Source organism: Manis pentadactyla, chromosome 4 (genome assembly GCF_030020395.1).
Source record: "Manis pentadactyla isolate mManPen7 chromosome 4, mManPen7.hap1, whole genome shotgun sequence".
Lineage (NCBI taxonomy): Eukaryota > Metazoa > Chordata > Mammalia > Pholidota > Manidae > Manis > Manis pentadactyla.
Window position 1 is genome coordinate 141,606,306 of NC_080022.1, and position 15,677 is coordinate 141,621,982.

The window sequence follows — 15,677 nt, forward strand, 5'->3', positions numbered from 1 at the left end:
AGGGGAAGGCCTGCTGATCAGGAGAGAGGGAGCACAAGGGACTATTCAGGAGGGATTGTTTCTCTAAAGCAGAGCCAGGCCAAACAAGTAACATGAGACTGAATTCATGACTAATCACAACGCACACACAGTTTATAACCTAAATTACTTTTCACTAGAGTAGCTTCGGTGCTGCCCTTGAACTGGCTCTGTGTGCTAGTCTACATCGGGTGGGGTGGGGAAAATGTGGGGACCAGGGACATGCCTTTGGGGAAGAAGTCCCAGCACTGTGATAGGAAACTGCCAAGGGCTTCTCCAGCCCCTTGAGGTAGTGGCGGCAATTGCTCTTGGTTGGGGTTGGGTCTTCTCACAGCGCCCCCTCTGAGGTTTCAGTCTTTGGCTAGGATTTTACAAGGAGGAGAGTGTACCATGGATTAAATCAGAAAACCACTTTCTAGATCATAGGTTAAACTTTTCCAGATGTGAGAGAAGGGCATCCTATTCCCAGATCACCCAGTATGAGCTTAGTTGTAAAATTAAAGGGCTCGGAGAGATTGTGAGGCTGATACCATGATGAGCTCAGTAAATGGGCCCCTTATTCATTTTAATGTTAGCTCAGTCAGATGCTGTGCAGCCACACTGGAGATTTCTGGCCACAGTAAGTTTTTACAGAGACTCTTCTATCAGGGGCTGTGGGGGAGTATCACAAGGTGATTTATCAGTGATGCTTTTCACATACCCTAATGGGCACCCAGAGAGTGAAGGGGATGTCAACTCCTGGTTCATCCACAGTACTGCAACCATTGATGCCTCCCTGGAGAGTCCACTCTATCATTTCCTGACACACTGGAAACTGAAGCTAGAACCACCAGCTACTCCTTAACTGCTGCTCCCCAGGGATTTGTTTGTGAGGGAGAAAAAGCTGTATTTGAATACAAACTGGGAGAGATTTGGGGAAGACAGAAACTTGTAGTCCTAACTCACCCTTTGGGACTTGGATGAGAACCACCTAAATACAGTAGCTTGGCCGGGGCTGACCTTCCTGAAGCCTTTCTCTGAGAAGTTTGCCAGAACGCCTGTTCGATAACTGGTCAGAGGCACTGCCTCTGCCTCTGCCTCTACACTGCCTGGTCTCCAGAGAAACAGTGCTACGGCCAGATGCTCACTGGCGAAGGGCCAAACCATTTCCCTGCTCCAAAACATCAAGCCAGAAACAGCCACACACAATGATGTGGGCAGCAGGCATGCAATACAGTGCTCACTTCATCTACTTTGGCAATGGAGCTCCCTGACCTGCTCTTCCCCATTTCTAGTACCTTCCCTGGACTCAAGGATGTCCAAAGTGGATAAATTCTGGCGGCCACAGTATTAAGTCATATGGGGATGGAGGAAGAGAAGGCTCCAAAGAAACAACTGATGGTCCCTTTCCTAAAAAAGCTTATAGTCTAGTTACTGGTGAGACAAAATACATACATGATATCACTGAAAAATAATTCTAATTATCCAAACTGGGGGGATAATAATAACACAATTTCCCAACTCATTTCTGTTTGTCTTGATGTGGTTGATGACTGACTGCACTGCTGTTACTGTTATCTATTATGGTAAGTAGCAGATTTAGTTTTACTATGCTTCTTTGGAGTACAAAAATTTAGTTTGTTGCTAGAATGGCCCCAGCTGGATGCTGGGGACACCTGGATTGCAAGCATGCTGGTGGTAAGTATGGCACTCAACCCAATGATCAGAATGTTCCAGAACTTACTTTGCAAATTTAATGCAGAACTGAGTGAAGTATTTCCGCGTGGAAGCCAGGTTGTCACGGATGATGGGAACGTTCTGCTTAATGTGAAGAATGACAGAGGTGACATAGGGGCTCTGGTCACCAACGTGCTCCACATTCTGCCACTGCATCTGCAAATGGAGACAGAGCAGGACAAGCCTTTAGGTCCCTCCCGGCAGGACAGCCTTACCTGTTACCAGGGCAGGGGCAGTGGGGTGGGAAAGAGGCCACAGCTAGCTATCACACTTGCCATTTTACTGCGGGAGTTCATCTCACTTAGTCTGCAGTGGCTGATTGTGAATAAAAACAGTAAGCACACCTTATTCCTCGACAGTGAAGTGCGAGTCAGGCACCTCTGCCTACCCTGTCCCCTTCATGTCTGAGATGGCCTTCCCTTCCCACCTAAGATGCCACTTCTAAAGGAACCCTCAGCAGGCAGGTGAACCAGATCGTATTCTTCTGTCAGATGCTCTATCAGAAAGGGATTGTGGGAGAACAGGGGGTGGACCTCTACTTAAGAGCAAAAGCTTGGTGGCTTGGGTGATCAGAGAGGTGGCTGGGCTGAATGAAATGAAACTTGGACCAGAGTTCACTTAGGCCCTTCTCTCAAGTAAATGGAGGAGTTGGGGATTTTTAAAAAAGGAAATTAGAAATGAAAATGATGTGTAGAGACTTGCTTCAAAATAATCTAGGGTTGGGAGAAGGTGAAACAAGATTAGTGAAGCTGGGTAATGGGTACATGAACTTCATTGTCTTTACTATGGTCTTTACTTTTGTATATAATTGAAATTTTCCTTAATAAAACATTAGACTCTTACTCCTCAAACCTTTGGGATTACGTCAGGATTTCAAGGAAAGAGTATCTCTGGTGAGCTTGAGGGGGTGATGAGAGGATAAGACAGTGACATGGGGAACAGGGCAGGAAAGATGTGTGGGGATGGTGTGGGGACGGTGTGGGTGACTGGTGCGAGGAGGGCAGGGAGATGAGCATCAGTTAGACGCCCTGAGTGGTCCTTGACCAGGCCGTGAACAAATGTGAGACTCACTTGGCTTAAGCTGGAGAATTGGGGAATGCTCGGGAAAGCATCTGCAGTAGAACAGAGAAAGAAGCAATGTTGCAGTGTCTCTTCCCATGCACGTATACAGGAGAGGAGAGGCAGTACCAGCTCCCAGCCTGCCTCACAGCTGCCAGGGAAAGGGCACTTCAATCCTGAGAAGAGCAGGAATGTGCAGGAGGAGCTCTGCTGAGTCAGCCTGTCAGAGTGGACCAGGGTTGTCTGTTAAAAAGATCCTAAGCCAAACCCAAACCATGTAATAGGTTCATAGAAGGAGGGCAGTAGTTCTGAGGCCTTGATGTCTCTGGCAAGAAAACACTATTTTTATAGAGCTCTTGGGGAAAGGAAAAACTCAATACTGAGAGAATTTGTTTGAAAGAATCATATTGTACATGGATGATTCCCCAGCTCCTGGGAAGCTTAAATAACTCTGTTTTGTCTTAATGTTTCTTCATATCAGCAGATATTTATATTCTGTGTAAGCATACAAAAAAGCAGGAAGGGACCTCCATCTATATTTTACAGGTAAGAAAATTAGGACTTACATTAAGTCTCATGTAAGGTTTCACAAAGAGGCTGTAGATAGAAAAAGGTCTCTAATTTTTTACTAGGGAAGAAACAGAAACAAACAATAGAGAAAGAGTAGAAAGATCTAATATAAACTGATTCTACATTCTAATGCTTTAGTTATGTGTAATGTTTTCCTTACATAAATAAGTATCATATTCAAGTATTTTGAATAAGTATCATATTCAAGAGGATTTTTTTTCCATCTGATTTCAGATATTGACCCATTCAAACAATGAGCATCCTAGATGATTTTGAATGAGCTCACAGCACGAGGCCAAAATTGATGGGTATTGTAAATGTCTACATTTCATGTTTCCCCCAGCTCTGCAGAAACACTTGGAGCAGAAGGCTCGGGGTAAATGCCCAGAACTGGGAGGGCAGCTTGAGGCCCCCATCCTCAGGTTGACACGAAGCACTTCCACAGTAATGACTATTGTTTTCCAAGTTGCCAGCATTTTGTTTTTCAACATCTCAAAAAGCTAATTAACAATTATTTAAAGTTCTCTGTTAACAGAAGACAAACATAAAGGGAGGTGGCGACACGCCCTGTCACTAGTTACAAAGCAATTCTGAAGCAAGACAGCATGGGACTCAACGTGGGCCTTCACGCTCCTGCTGGTGACCTAACTCCTGATCACCACTGGCCATGTCTGTACAGGCCCGCATTCGGGATATATGCGCACAGTTCTGATCGGCTCTAATACTTTAGCCAGTTATGACTCCACTGGTCAAGTTAAAAGAAGTATTAGCAAAAGTCAAGAGGAATTGTGATTTTAAATTTAAGTCAGCTTAATGAAGTAAGAAAACAATTTAAGGTACTGGAGAACGATGGAAGTTGACATTGTACTTACTGCTTTAAATCTACAAAATATAGTTGGCAGTGGTTCTGTCCAGTCACTGTCTCAGATGACTGATACCAGCCATCATTCATCCCAGGTGACTTGGGGTTGGGGTTGTGATCTGAATGGCCCAAGAAACCTACATTAGGACCTGCCATGTGCAGGTCGCTTTGCATACATCTCTCATTTACACTCACACATGATCTCACACAGTTCTAACCTAATCGTATAGATAAGGAAATGCAAAAAGCTGGAGGAGGTTAGGTCCCTTGTCTCAAAGTACACAGCTGATAAATGGCAGAGTGGAGACAACCCAGTTGTCTAAAGCCTAAGCACTACCCCAGCCGGCTTCCTAGACACTTGTTAAAAAAAGAATAAAAGCACTCACTGGGCCTTAGTTCAAGGTAAGCCTGGCTTCTCAAGGAGAAGCTAATGAGATATACAGTGATTAAGCAAATTTCCCTTTCCAAAAAGGAAACAAATAGTAGCTTGCACTGGAAGAACAAACATCATGAAAAGCCATCAGTAGAAATAAGATGCCAACTTTTCCAGGTAAACTTTGCATTTGGCATTTAAAATTTACCGTTAACACAAGTTTTCTCTTCTGTGCCTTTTGTTTGGAGGGTGGTGTAAGGGGAGTACTGCTGGTACTCTAGAAACAATAAGAAAAACAGCTTGCAAAAGCAGCTGTGACTAAACTGTAGGGTTGCCAGAAACAGCAAGCGGGGAAATGATCAAGATAGCAATGCTCAGTGCCTCCAGGGCCCCACACTAAGCCACAGGGGGAGACTGTGGAGTGGGGCACCATGGTTTCTGCCACCTGAGGAAAGAGTGTGTGCTTGATGTCGACACTTCACAGGGAAGTGCGGGGAAGGCCAGGCTAGGCAAAGCCCACTGCAGCAGGGAATTCTGACCAACCCACCGATCAGAGAACACAGCTTCACAGCTAGCTTTCTATGGAATTTGTTTTTCTCTATTGTTAGATGAAGCTTGGAAAGAGCTCTCCTGAGAAAGTAATCTCCCTCAACTGAAAACTTAAATTCCTACCTATTCATTTTGATGATGAAACTAGTGATATATGGAGCCTACAGACTCAGACATTTGGATTCTGGAAACATTTCAGGCAATTGGAATGTAGTGTTATAGGTCAGGCTGCTGGGCCACTGACCCCAAGCAATGGCCTTTGCTCAGGCACACACAGACACGCATACCTGCACATACTCTAATGCTGCCTGGGCTACTTTTACTCACACAACAAGTATTTGCTTTCTCTATAGGTACCTTCTGCATGTACAGCACAGGACCAAGCACTAAGTCGGGAATAAAAAGGAAGGAGGAACATTTTTTGAGCACCTACTAGTACCAGGCACTATGACTGACATTTTCACATGACCTTGCTGCTTACAATAATGCAGGGAAGGAAGTATTTTAACTCTTTATAGGTGATAAGACAGGCTTGAGGCAACAAGTGATGGTGGGGGTGCGCGGGAGGGGGGTAAGGAATGACTCTTCTCACAGCTTTGCTCCAGCATACATGTTCCTTAACTCCAAGGGGAAAATCACGAAGATCCAGAATACAAAGTAGAATAACAAAGGCTTTGAGAAGATACATATATCCAGTAATTCTACTTACAGGAATTTACCCAAAGAAAACAAAATCTCTGATTCAAAAAGATAAATGCACCCATTTATTGCCACATTATTTACAATAGCCAAGTTATGGAAGCAACCAAAGTGTCCGTCAATAGATGAATGGATAAAGAAGATGTGGTACATATATATAATGAAATATTATTCAGCCATAAAAAAGAAAGAAATCCTGCCATTTGCAACAATATGAATGGAACTAGAGGGTATTATGCTCAGTGAAATAAGCCAGGTGAAGAAAGACAATTCCATATGATTTCACTTATTTGTGGACTCTAAAAACAAAACAAAACAAAATGAAGAAAACAGCAGTAGACTCATAAACAGTGAGAAGTGACTGGTGGTTACCATGGGGGAGGGGTTGGGGTGGGTGAGTGGGGAGAGTGAGGGGGATAAAGGGACAGAAAAACCTCAATCATAATATAAATTGGTCACGGGGATGGTAGTACAGAATGGATATTATAGCCAATGGTTCCGTAACATCTTCTATGTTGACAGTAACTGCACTAGTTGGGGTGAGGATTTAATAATGTGTGTAACTGTTGAACCATTGTGTCGTGTACTTGAAACCAATATAATATTGTGTATTTACTATACTTCAGTAAAAAAAATTTTTTTAAAGCAGATAGAATATAAATTTTAATATATATTCCCCCCCACAACCCCAACTCACTGTTGGACCAATGGGAAGGTGAATTTATATAATCTTTCTTAAAAGCAATTAGAAATTATCTATCAGAAACCTTAGCATTCTAAAAAGCTTTTAATCCCTGCAATTCCCTTCTAGGCAATTAATTTGAAGTTAATAATTTTGAATGTTTAGGAGAAAAAAATAAACATACACACAAATGAGGTGGTCTACTGCAAAATTGTTTATAAACGTGAAAATTGGAAATAACTTAAAAAGTCCATCAGAAGTGAATTGGCTACATACACTTTAAGGGAAAGAATAGATTATGGTACGGAAAATAACAAAATCTGTAGTCCACCAGTCATGAGTTCTAATACCATCTGTGCAACATGCTTAGTGTGTGACTTGGGCAAGTTACCTGACCTCTCTGAGCCACTCTCTGAGTTTTCTCAGCTATATAAATTGGGATGATTATATGTGGCATGTATTAATTCTATGGTAAATGTTAACTATTATTATGACTTTAACAATAAATATTCTGTACTGTGGAATGCTATGCAATCGCTAAAAATATAGTTCCAGATTACACAGAAAACTATCAAAACCTGCTAAACGAGAAAAACAGATTATAAAACAGTATGTAGAGGAGGGGCGGAAGATGGCGGCGTGAGCAGAGCAGCGGAAATCTCCTCCCAAAACAACATATATCTATGAAAATATAACAAAGACAAACCCTTCCTAGAATAAAGACCAGAGGACACAGGACAATATCCAGACCACATCCGCACCTGAGAGAACCCAGCGCCTCGCGAAGGGGGTAAGATACAAGCCCCGGCCCCGAGGGAGCCGAGCGCCCCTCCCCCCAGCTCCCGGCGGGAGAAGAGCAGGCAGAGCGGGAGGGAGACGGAGCCCAGGGCTGCCAAACACCCAGCCCCAGCCATCCGGGCCAGAGTGCAGGGCGCTCGATACTAGGAAAACAGGGCAGCAAGATCAGTGAGCAGGCACTGGAGGCTGGGCGACAGAGGACATAAGAAAAGCGCGCGACCATTTTTTTTTTGCTTTTTTGCTGTTTTGTTTTGGCAAGCACTTTTTGGAAGTCATAAAGGGATAGGGACCCCAATACTAGGGAAACAGGGCAGAAAGACCGGTGAGCAGAGGCCTGAGGCTGGCACCGGAGAATAAAGAAAAACGAATGACCACCTTTTTTTTTTAATTAAAAATTTTCTTTTCTTTTTTTTTTTTTTTGGTGGTCGTTGTTTTGTTTTGGCGGGTGCTTTTTGGAAGTCTTAAAGGGGCAGGGTGGGTCACTTAATCCAGAGGTAGGGAATCCGGGATCTCTGGGCACCCTAACCCCTGGGCTGCAGGGAGCAGGGAGGCCCCTTAAGGAGATAAATAGCCTCCCAGCCGCTCCTGCTCTAACGCGACTCCACCATCTTGGAGTAGCTGCCCGAGCCAGGCCAAGCCCACAGCAACAGCGGAGATTAACTCCATAGCAGCCGGGCAGGAAGCAGAAACCCTGTCTGTGCGCAGCTGCGAAGCACATGCCACTAGAGGTCGCTGTTCTCCCAGGAGAGGAGGGCCACAAACCAACAAGAAAGGAAGTCCTTCCAGCCGTCACTCGTCCCAGTTCTGCAGACTATTCCTATCACCATGAAAAGGCAAAGCTACAGGCAGACAAAGATCACAGAGACAACACCAGAGAAGGAGACAGACCTAACCAGTCTTCCTGAAAAAGAATTCAAAATAAGAATCATAAACATGCTGACAGAGATGCAGAGAAATACGCAAGAGAAATGGGATGAAGTCCGGAAGGAGATCACAGATGCCAGAAAGGAGATCGCAGAAATGAAACAAACTCTGGAAGGGTTTATAAGCAGAATGGATAGAATGCAAGAGGCCATTGATGGAATTGAAATCAGAGAACAGGAACGCATGGAAGCTGACATAGAGAGAGACAAAAGGATCTCCAGGAATGAAACAATATTAAGAGAACTGTGTGACCAATGCAAAAGGAACAATATCCGTATTATAGGGGTCCCAGAAGAAGAAGAGAGAGGAAAAGAGATGGAAAGTATCTTAGAAGAAATAATTGCTGAAAACTTCCCCACACTGGGGGAGGAAGTAATCGAACAGACCATGGAAATACACAGAACCCCCAACAGAAAGGATCCAAGAAGGGCAACACCAAGACACATAATAATTAAAATGGCAAAGATCAAGGACAAGGAAAGAGTGTTAAAGGCAGCTAGAGAGAAAAAGGTCACCTATAAAGGGAAACCCATCAGGCTAACGTCAGATTTCTCAACAGAAACCCTACAGGCCAGAAGAGAATGGCATGATATATTTAATACAATGAAACAGAAGGGCCTTGAACCAAGGATACTGTATCCAGCACGACTATCATTCAAATATGACGGTGGGATTAAACAATTTCCAGACAAACAAAAGCTGAGGGAATTTGCTTCCCACAAACCACCTCTACAGAACATCTTACAGGGACTGCTCTAGATGGGAGCACTCCTAGAAAGAGCACAGCACAAAACACCCAACATATGAAGAATCGAGGAGGAGGAACAAGAAGGGAGAGAAGAAAAGAATCTCCAGACAGTGTATATAACAGCTCAATAAGCGAGCTAAGTTAGGCAGTAAGATACTAAAGAGGCTAACCTTGAACCTTTGGTAACCACGAATTTAAAGCCTGCAATGGCAATAAGTACATATCTTTCAATAGTCACCCTAAATGTTAATGGGTTGAATGCACCAATCAAAAGATACAGAGTAACAGAATGGATAAAAAAGCAAGACCCATCTATATGCTGCTTACAAGAAACTCACCTCAAACCCAAAGACATGTACAGACTAAAAGTCAAGGGATGGAAAAACATATTTCAAGCAAACAACAGCGAGAAGAAAACAGGGGTTGCAGTACTAATATCAGACAAAATAGACTTCAAAACAAAGAAAGTAACAAGAGATAAAGAAGGACACTACATAATGATAAAGGGCTCAGTCAAACAAGAGGATATAACCATTCTAAATATATATGCACCCAACACAGGAGCACCAGCATATGTGAAACAAATACTAAGAGAACTAAAGGGGGATATAGACTGCAATGCATTCATTCTAGGAGACTTCAACACACCACTCACCCCAAAGGATAGATCCACTGGGCAGAAAATAAGTAAGAACACGGAAGCACTGAACAACACAGTAGAGCAGATGGACCTAATAGACATCTATAGAACTCTACATCCAAAAGCAGCGGGATATACATTCTTCTTAAGTGCACATGGAACATTCTCCAGAATAGACCACATACTAGGCCACAAAAAGAGCCTCAGAAAATTCCAAAAGATTGAAATCCTACCAACCAACTTTTCAGACCACAAAGGCATAAAACTAGAAATAAACTGTACAAAGAAAGCAAAGAGGCTCACAAACACATGGAGGCTTAACAACACGCTCCTAAATAATCAATGGATCAATGACCAAATCAAAATGGAGATCCAGCAATATATGGAAACAAATGACAACAACAATACTAAGCCCCAACTTCTGTGGGACACAGCAAAAGCAGTCTTAAGAGGAAAGTATATAGCAATCCAAGCATATTTAAAAAAGGAAGAGCAATCCCAAATGAACGGTCTAATGTCACAATTATCAAAATTGGAAAAAGAAGAACAGATGAGGCCTAAGGTCAGCAGAAGGAGGGACATAATAAAGATCAGAGAAGAAATAAATAAAATTGAGAAGAATAAAACAATAGCAAAAATCAATGAAACCAAGAGCTGGTTCTTCGAGAAAATAAACAAAATAGATAAGCCTCTAGCCAGACTTATTAAGAAGAAAAGAGAGTCAACACAAATCAACAGTATCAGAAAAGAGAAAGGAAAAATCACGACGGACCCCACGGAAATGCAAAGAATTATTAGAGAATACTATGAAAACCTATATGCTAACAAGCTGGGAAACCTAGGAGAAATGGACAACTTCCTAGAAAAATATAACCTTCCAAGATTGACCCAGGAAGAAACAGAAAATCTAAACAGACCAATTACCAGCAATGAAATTGAAGCGGTAATCAAAAAACTACCAAAGAACAAAACCCCCGGGCCAGATGGATTTACCTCGGAATTTTATCAGACATACAGGGAAGACATAATACCCATTCTCCTTAAAGTTTTCCAAAAAATAGAGGAGGAGGGGATACTCCCAAACTCATTCTATGAAGCTAACATCACCCTAATACCAAAACCAGGCAAAGACCCCACCAAAAAAGAAAACTACAGACCAATATCCCTGATGAACGTAGATGCAAAAATACTCAACAAAATATTAGCAAACCGAATTAAAAAATACATCAAAAGGATCATACACCATGACCAAGTGGGATTCATCCCAGGGATGCAAGGATGGTACAACATTCGAAAGTCCATCAACATCATCCACCACATCAACAAAAAGAAAGACAAAAACCACATGATCATCTCCATAGATGCTGAAAAAGCATTTGACAAAGTTCAACATCCATTCATGTTAAAAACTCTCAGCAAAATGGGAATAGAGGGCAAGTACCTCAACATAATAAAGGCCATCTATGATAAACCCACAGCCAACATTATATTGAACAGCGAGAAGCTGAAAGCATTTCCTCTGAGATCGGGAACTAGACAGGGATGCCCACTCTCTCCACTGTTATTTAACATAGTACTGGAGGTCCTAGCCACGGCAATCAGACAAAACAAAGAAATACAAGGAATCCAGATTGGTAAAGAAGAAGTTAAACTGTCACTATTTGCAGATGACATGATACTGTACATAAAAAACCCTAAAGACTCCACCCCAAAACTACTAGAACTGATATCGGAATACAGCAAAGTTGCAGGATACAAAATCAACACACAGAAATCTGTGGCTTTCCTATATACTAACAATGAACCAACAGAAAGAGAAATCAGGAAAACAACTCCATTCACAATTGCATCAAAAAAAATAAAATACCTAGGAATAAACCTAACCAAAGAAGTGAAAGACTTATACTCTGAAAACTACAAGTCACTCTTAAGAGAAATTAAAGGGGACACTAACAGATGGAAACTCATCCCATGCTCGTGGCTAGGAAGAATTAATATCGTCAAAATGGCCATCCTGCCCAAAGCAATATACAGATTTGATGCAATCCCTATGAAACTACCAACAACATTCTTCAATGAACTGGAACAAATAATTCAAAAATTCATATGGAAACACCAAAGACCCCGAATAGCCAAAGCAATCCTGAGAAAGAAGAATAAAGTAGGGGGGATCTCACTCCCCAACTTCAAGCTCTACTATAAAGCCATAGTAATCAAGACAATTTGGTACTGGCACAAGAGCAGAGCCACAGACCAATGGAACAGACTAGAGAATCCAGACGTTAACCCAGACATATATGGTCAATTAATATTTGATAAAGGAGCCATGGACATACAATGGCGAAATGACAGTCTCTTCAACAGGTGGTGCTGGCAAAACTGGACAGCTACATGTAGGAGAATGAAACTGGACCATTGTCTAACCCCATATACAAAAGTAAACTCAAAATGGATCAAAGACCTGAATGTAAGCCATGAAACCATTAAACTCTTGGAAGAAAACATAGGCAAAAACCTCTTAGACATAAACATGAGTGACCTCTTTTTGAACATATCTCCCCGGGCAAGGAAAACAACAGCAAAAATGAGTAAGTGGGACTATATTACGCTGAAAAGCTTCTGTACAGCAAAAGACACCATCAATAGAACAAGAAGGATCCCTACAGTATGGGAGAATATATTTGAAAATGACACATCCGATAAAGGCTTGACGTCCAGAATATATAAGGAGCTAAGGAGCTCACACGCCTCAACAAACAAAAAACAAATCACCCAATTAAAAAATGGGCAGAGGAACTGAACAGACAGTTCTCCAAAAAAGAAATACAGATGGCCAACAGACACATGAAAAGATGCTCCACATCGCTAATTATCAGAGAAATGCAAATTAAAACTACAATGAGGTATCACCTCACACCAGTAAGGATGGCTGCCATCCAAAAGACAAACAACAACAAATGTTGGCGAGGCTGTGGAGAAAGGGGAACCCTCCTACACTGCTGGTGGGAATGTAAGTTAGTTCAACCATTGTGGAAAGCAGTATGGAGGTACATCAAAATGCTCAAAACAGACTTACCATTTGACCCAGGAATTCCACTCCTAGGAATTTACCCTAAGAACGCAGCAATCAAGTTTGAGAAAGACAGATGCACCCCTATGTTTATTGCAGCACTATTTACAATAGCCAAGAATTGGAAGCAACCTAAATGTCCGTCAATAGATGAATGGATAAAGAAGATGTGGTACATATACACAATGGAATACTACTCAGCCATAAGAAAAGGGCAAATCCAATCATTTGCAGCAACATGGATGGAGCTGGAGGGTATTATGCTCAGTGAAACAAGCCAAGCGGAGAAAGAGAAATACCAAATGATTTCACTTATCTGTGGAATATAAGAACAAAGGAAAAACTGAAGGAACAAAACAGCAGCAGAATCACAGAACTCAAGAATGGACTAACAGGTACCAAAGGGAAAGGGACTGGGGAGGATGGGTGGGTAGGGAGGGATAAGGGGGGGAGAAGTAGGGGGGTATTAAGATTAACATACATGGGGGGGTAGGAGAAAAGGGAGGGCTATACAACACAGAGAAGGCAAGTAGTGATTCTACAACATTTTGCTATGCTGATGGACAGTGACTGTAAAGGGGTTTATAGGGGAGACCTGGTATAGGGGAGAGCCTAGTAAACATAATAGTCGTCATGTAAGTGTAGATTAGTGATACCAAAAACAAAGCAAAAAAAAAAAAAAAAGGGCAGTTCCTGTGTGGTAACCTCCAACGAGTTCTACACAAGGGTATAAAGGGCATATAAAAGTGTAGGCAAAGGGTCTGTTTGTGTTTATACAGAGGATCAAAGCCTAATTGGGCTACCCCGAAAATGAACTAAGATACGATATGAAAAAGAACTTCCAACATCTGCACTCTCTGGAAGACTCATGCCAGAAGATGATCATCAAAAAACCCCAACAAAGATCCACGCACTGCTACAGCTGTAGATGCACTCATCCCACCAGTTCCTGGACTTGCCATGGGAATGAGGAAGGAGATATCTAAGCTGACCTGTGCATACAGTAAAACAACAAATTTGACTGGATCTATACTGTTGGAACTCAACCAAGAATTTGGAGAAGTGCAAATTGTAGCGCTCCAAAGTCTTACAACTACAGGCTATTTACTGTTAAAAGAACATATGGCATGTGAACAGTCCCCAGGAATGGGTTGTTTTAATTTGTCTGATTTCTCTCAGACTGTTCAAGTTCAGTTGGACAATATCCACCATATCATAGATAAGTTTTCACAAATGCCTAAGGTGCCTAACTGGTTTTCTTGGTTTCACTGGAGATGGCTGGTAATTACAGATATGCTTTGGTTATGTAACTATACTCCTATTATGTTAATGTGTGTGCGCAATTTAAGTAGTAGCTTAAAACCTATACATGCTGAAGTTACTCTACAAGAAGATATGCCAAAGAAATAATCAATCTTCCCATGTTTTCTTCCGCCTGCTACTTCTATAGCTTTTCTTCTTCCTACCTAATTACAACCCTTAAATAGAATTCGTGCCTCATATCAAATTTACCGAGTATCATAATTCTTCCAAGTGGTAAAGATACCTCAAGACAAATGCTGGGCATAGAAGCCACAGGGCATAAATATGCAAAGAAGTAAAAAGCTAAACTTTTCAAACAATAAGGCTTCCCTCTCACTTACCAAGTTCACATTTCCCTGTATGGCCCCGGAAGATGACTGGTTAGCCAGAGACGGGTAAGATTCCTCAAGGGAGGAACAACCTAAGACAGGCACAGTCGCAGGGGGGCCATCAGAGAAATTGGGGATCAACAGAGGTGAGGCTTAGAACCTCACCCCCCCATTCTGAGAGAAATCTTCTGCATACGTGGATGTTTTATTGCCCTGGTCTAGCTTGGATTACCACATAGTCTACAGGCACACACCTGATCATCTACATGTGCTCTCTTACAACACTAAACTATGTTTTCTACCTTTATCTTGTATCTACCTACCACTTCAGCATTTTATTAAAAATAATAATAATAAAGAGAGAAATGTGGTATCCACATATAAATCAAGTATAAAAACCAAATGAGTATTCATATTTGAACTGTTTATAGTTCATAATGCATGAGCAAAACTGAAAGTTTCTGTGATGACTGCCCTTGTACTGTTCACTATGTAACTTATTCATTATGTAAGAATTTGTTCTACATGTAAAAATTTGTTTGTTATGCCTCAGAAGATTGGAGACTGACAAAAATTAGGCTTGGGGTGGAATAATGATTGTGCACTGAGCATTGACTCCCCTATACAGAATTTTATTGTCGTTAACAACCATTTGATCAATAAATATGAGAGATGCCCTCACAAAAAAAAAAAAAAAGAAGGACAGACTTCCAATGGTAAAATAAATTAGTAACCGGGATGTAATGTATAGCATAAGGAATATAGTCAAGATATTGTAACAGCCTGGTAGGGTGATAGCTGGAACCTAGAATTATGTATATAAATGTTCTACCACTGTGTTGTACACTTGAAACTCATGTAATGTAATACTGTGTGTCAACTACCCTTCAATAAAAAATAATAATTAAAAAAAAAAACAAAAAAAAACCAAATGAGTATTCATATTTGAACTGACTGTTTAGAGTTCGTAATGCATGAGCAAAACCGAAAGTTTCTGTGATGACTGCCCTTGTACTGTTCACTATGTAACTTATTCATTATGTAAGAATTTGTTCTACATGTAAGAACTTGTTTGTTATGCCTCAGAAGATTGGAGACTGACGAAAACTAGGCTTGGGGTGGATTAATGATTGTGCATTGAGCATTGACTCCCCTATACAGAATTTTATTGTCGTTAACAACCATTTAATCAATAAATATGAGAGATGCCCTCACAAAAAAAAAAAAAAAGGACAGACTTCCAATGGTAAAATAAATAAGTAACCGGGATGTAATGTATAGCATAAGGAATATAGCCAAGATATTGTAACAGCTTGCTAGGGTGATAGCTGGAACCTA

General features: G+C 41.5%; 1 protein-coding gene across 2 annotated transcripts in view; it reads right to left on the bottom strand.

The window, feature by feature from the left end:
- Nucleotides 1-15,677, bottom strand: part of VPS53 (VPS53 subunit of GARP complex) — a 163,977-nt gene that overhangs the window by 21,521 nt on the left and 126,779 nt on the right. For both annotated transcript variants that reach the window (XM_036906231.2, XM_036906232.2), the window contains one exon: nucleotides 1,742-1,890. In XM_036906231.2, coding sequence (XP_036762126.1) covers nucleotides 1,742-1,890 — 149 coding nt within the window. The remainder of the gene's footprint in view (nucleotides 1-1,741; nucleotides 1,891-15,677) is intronic.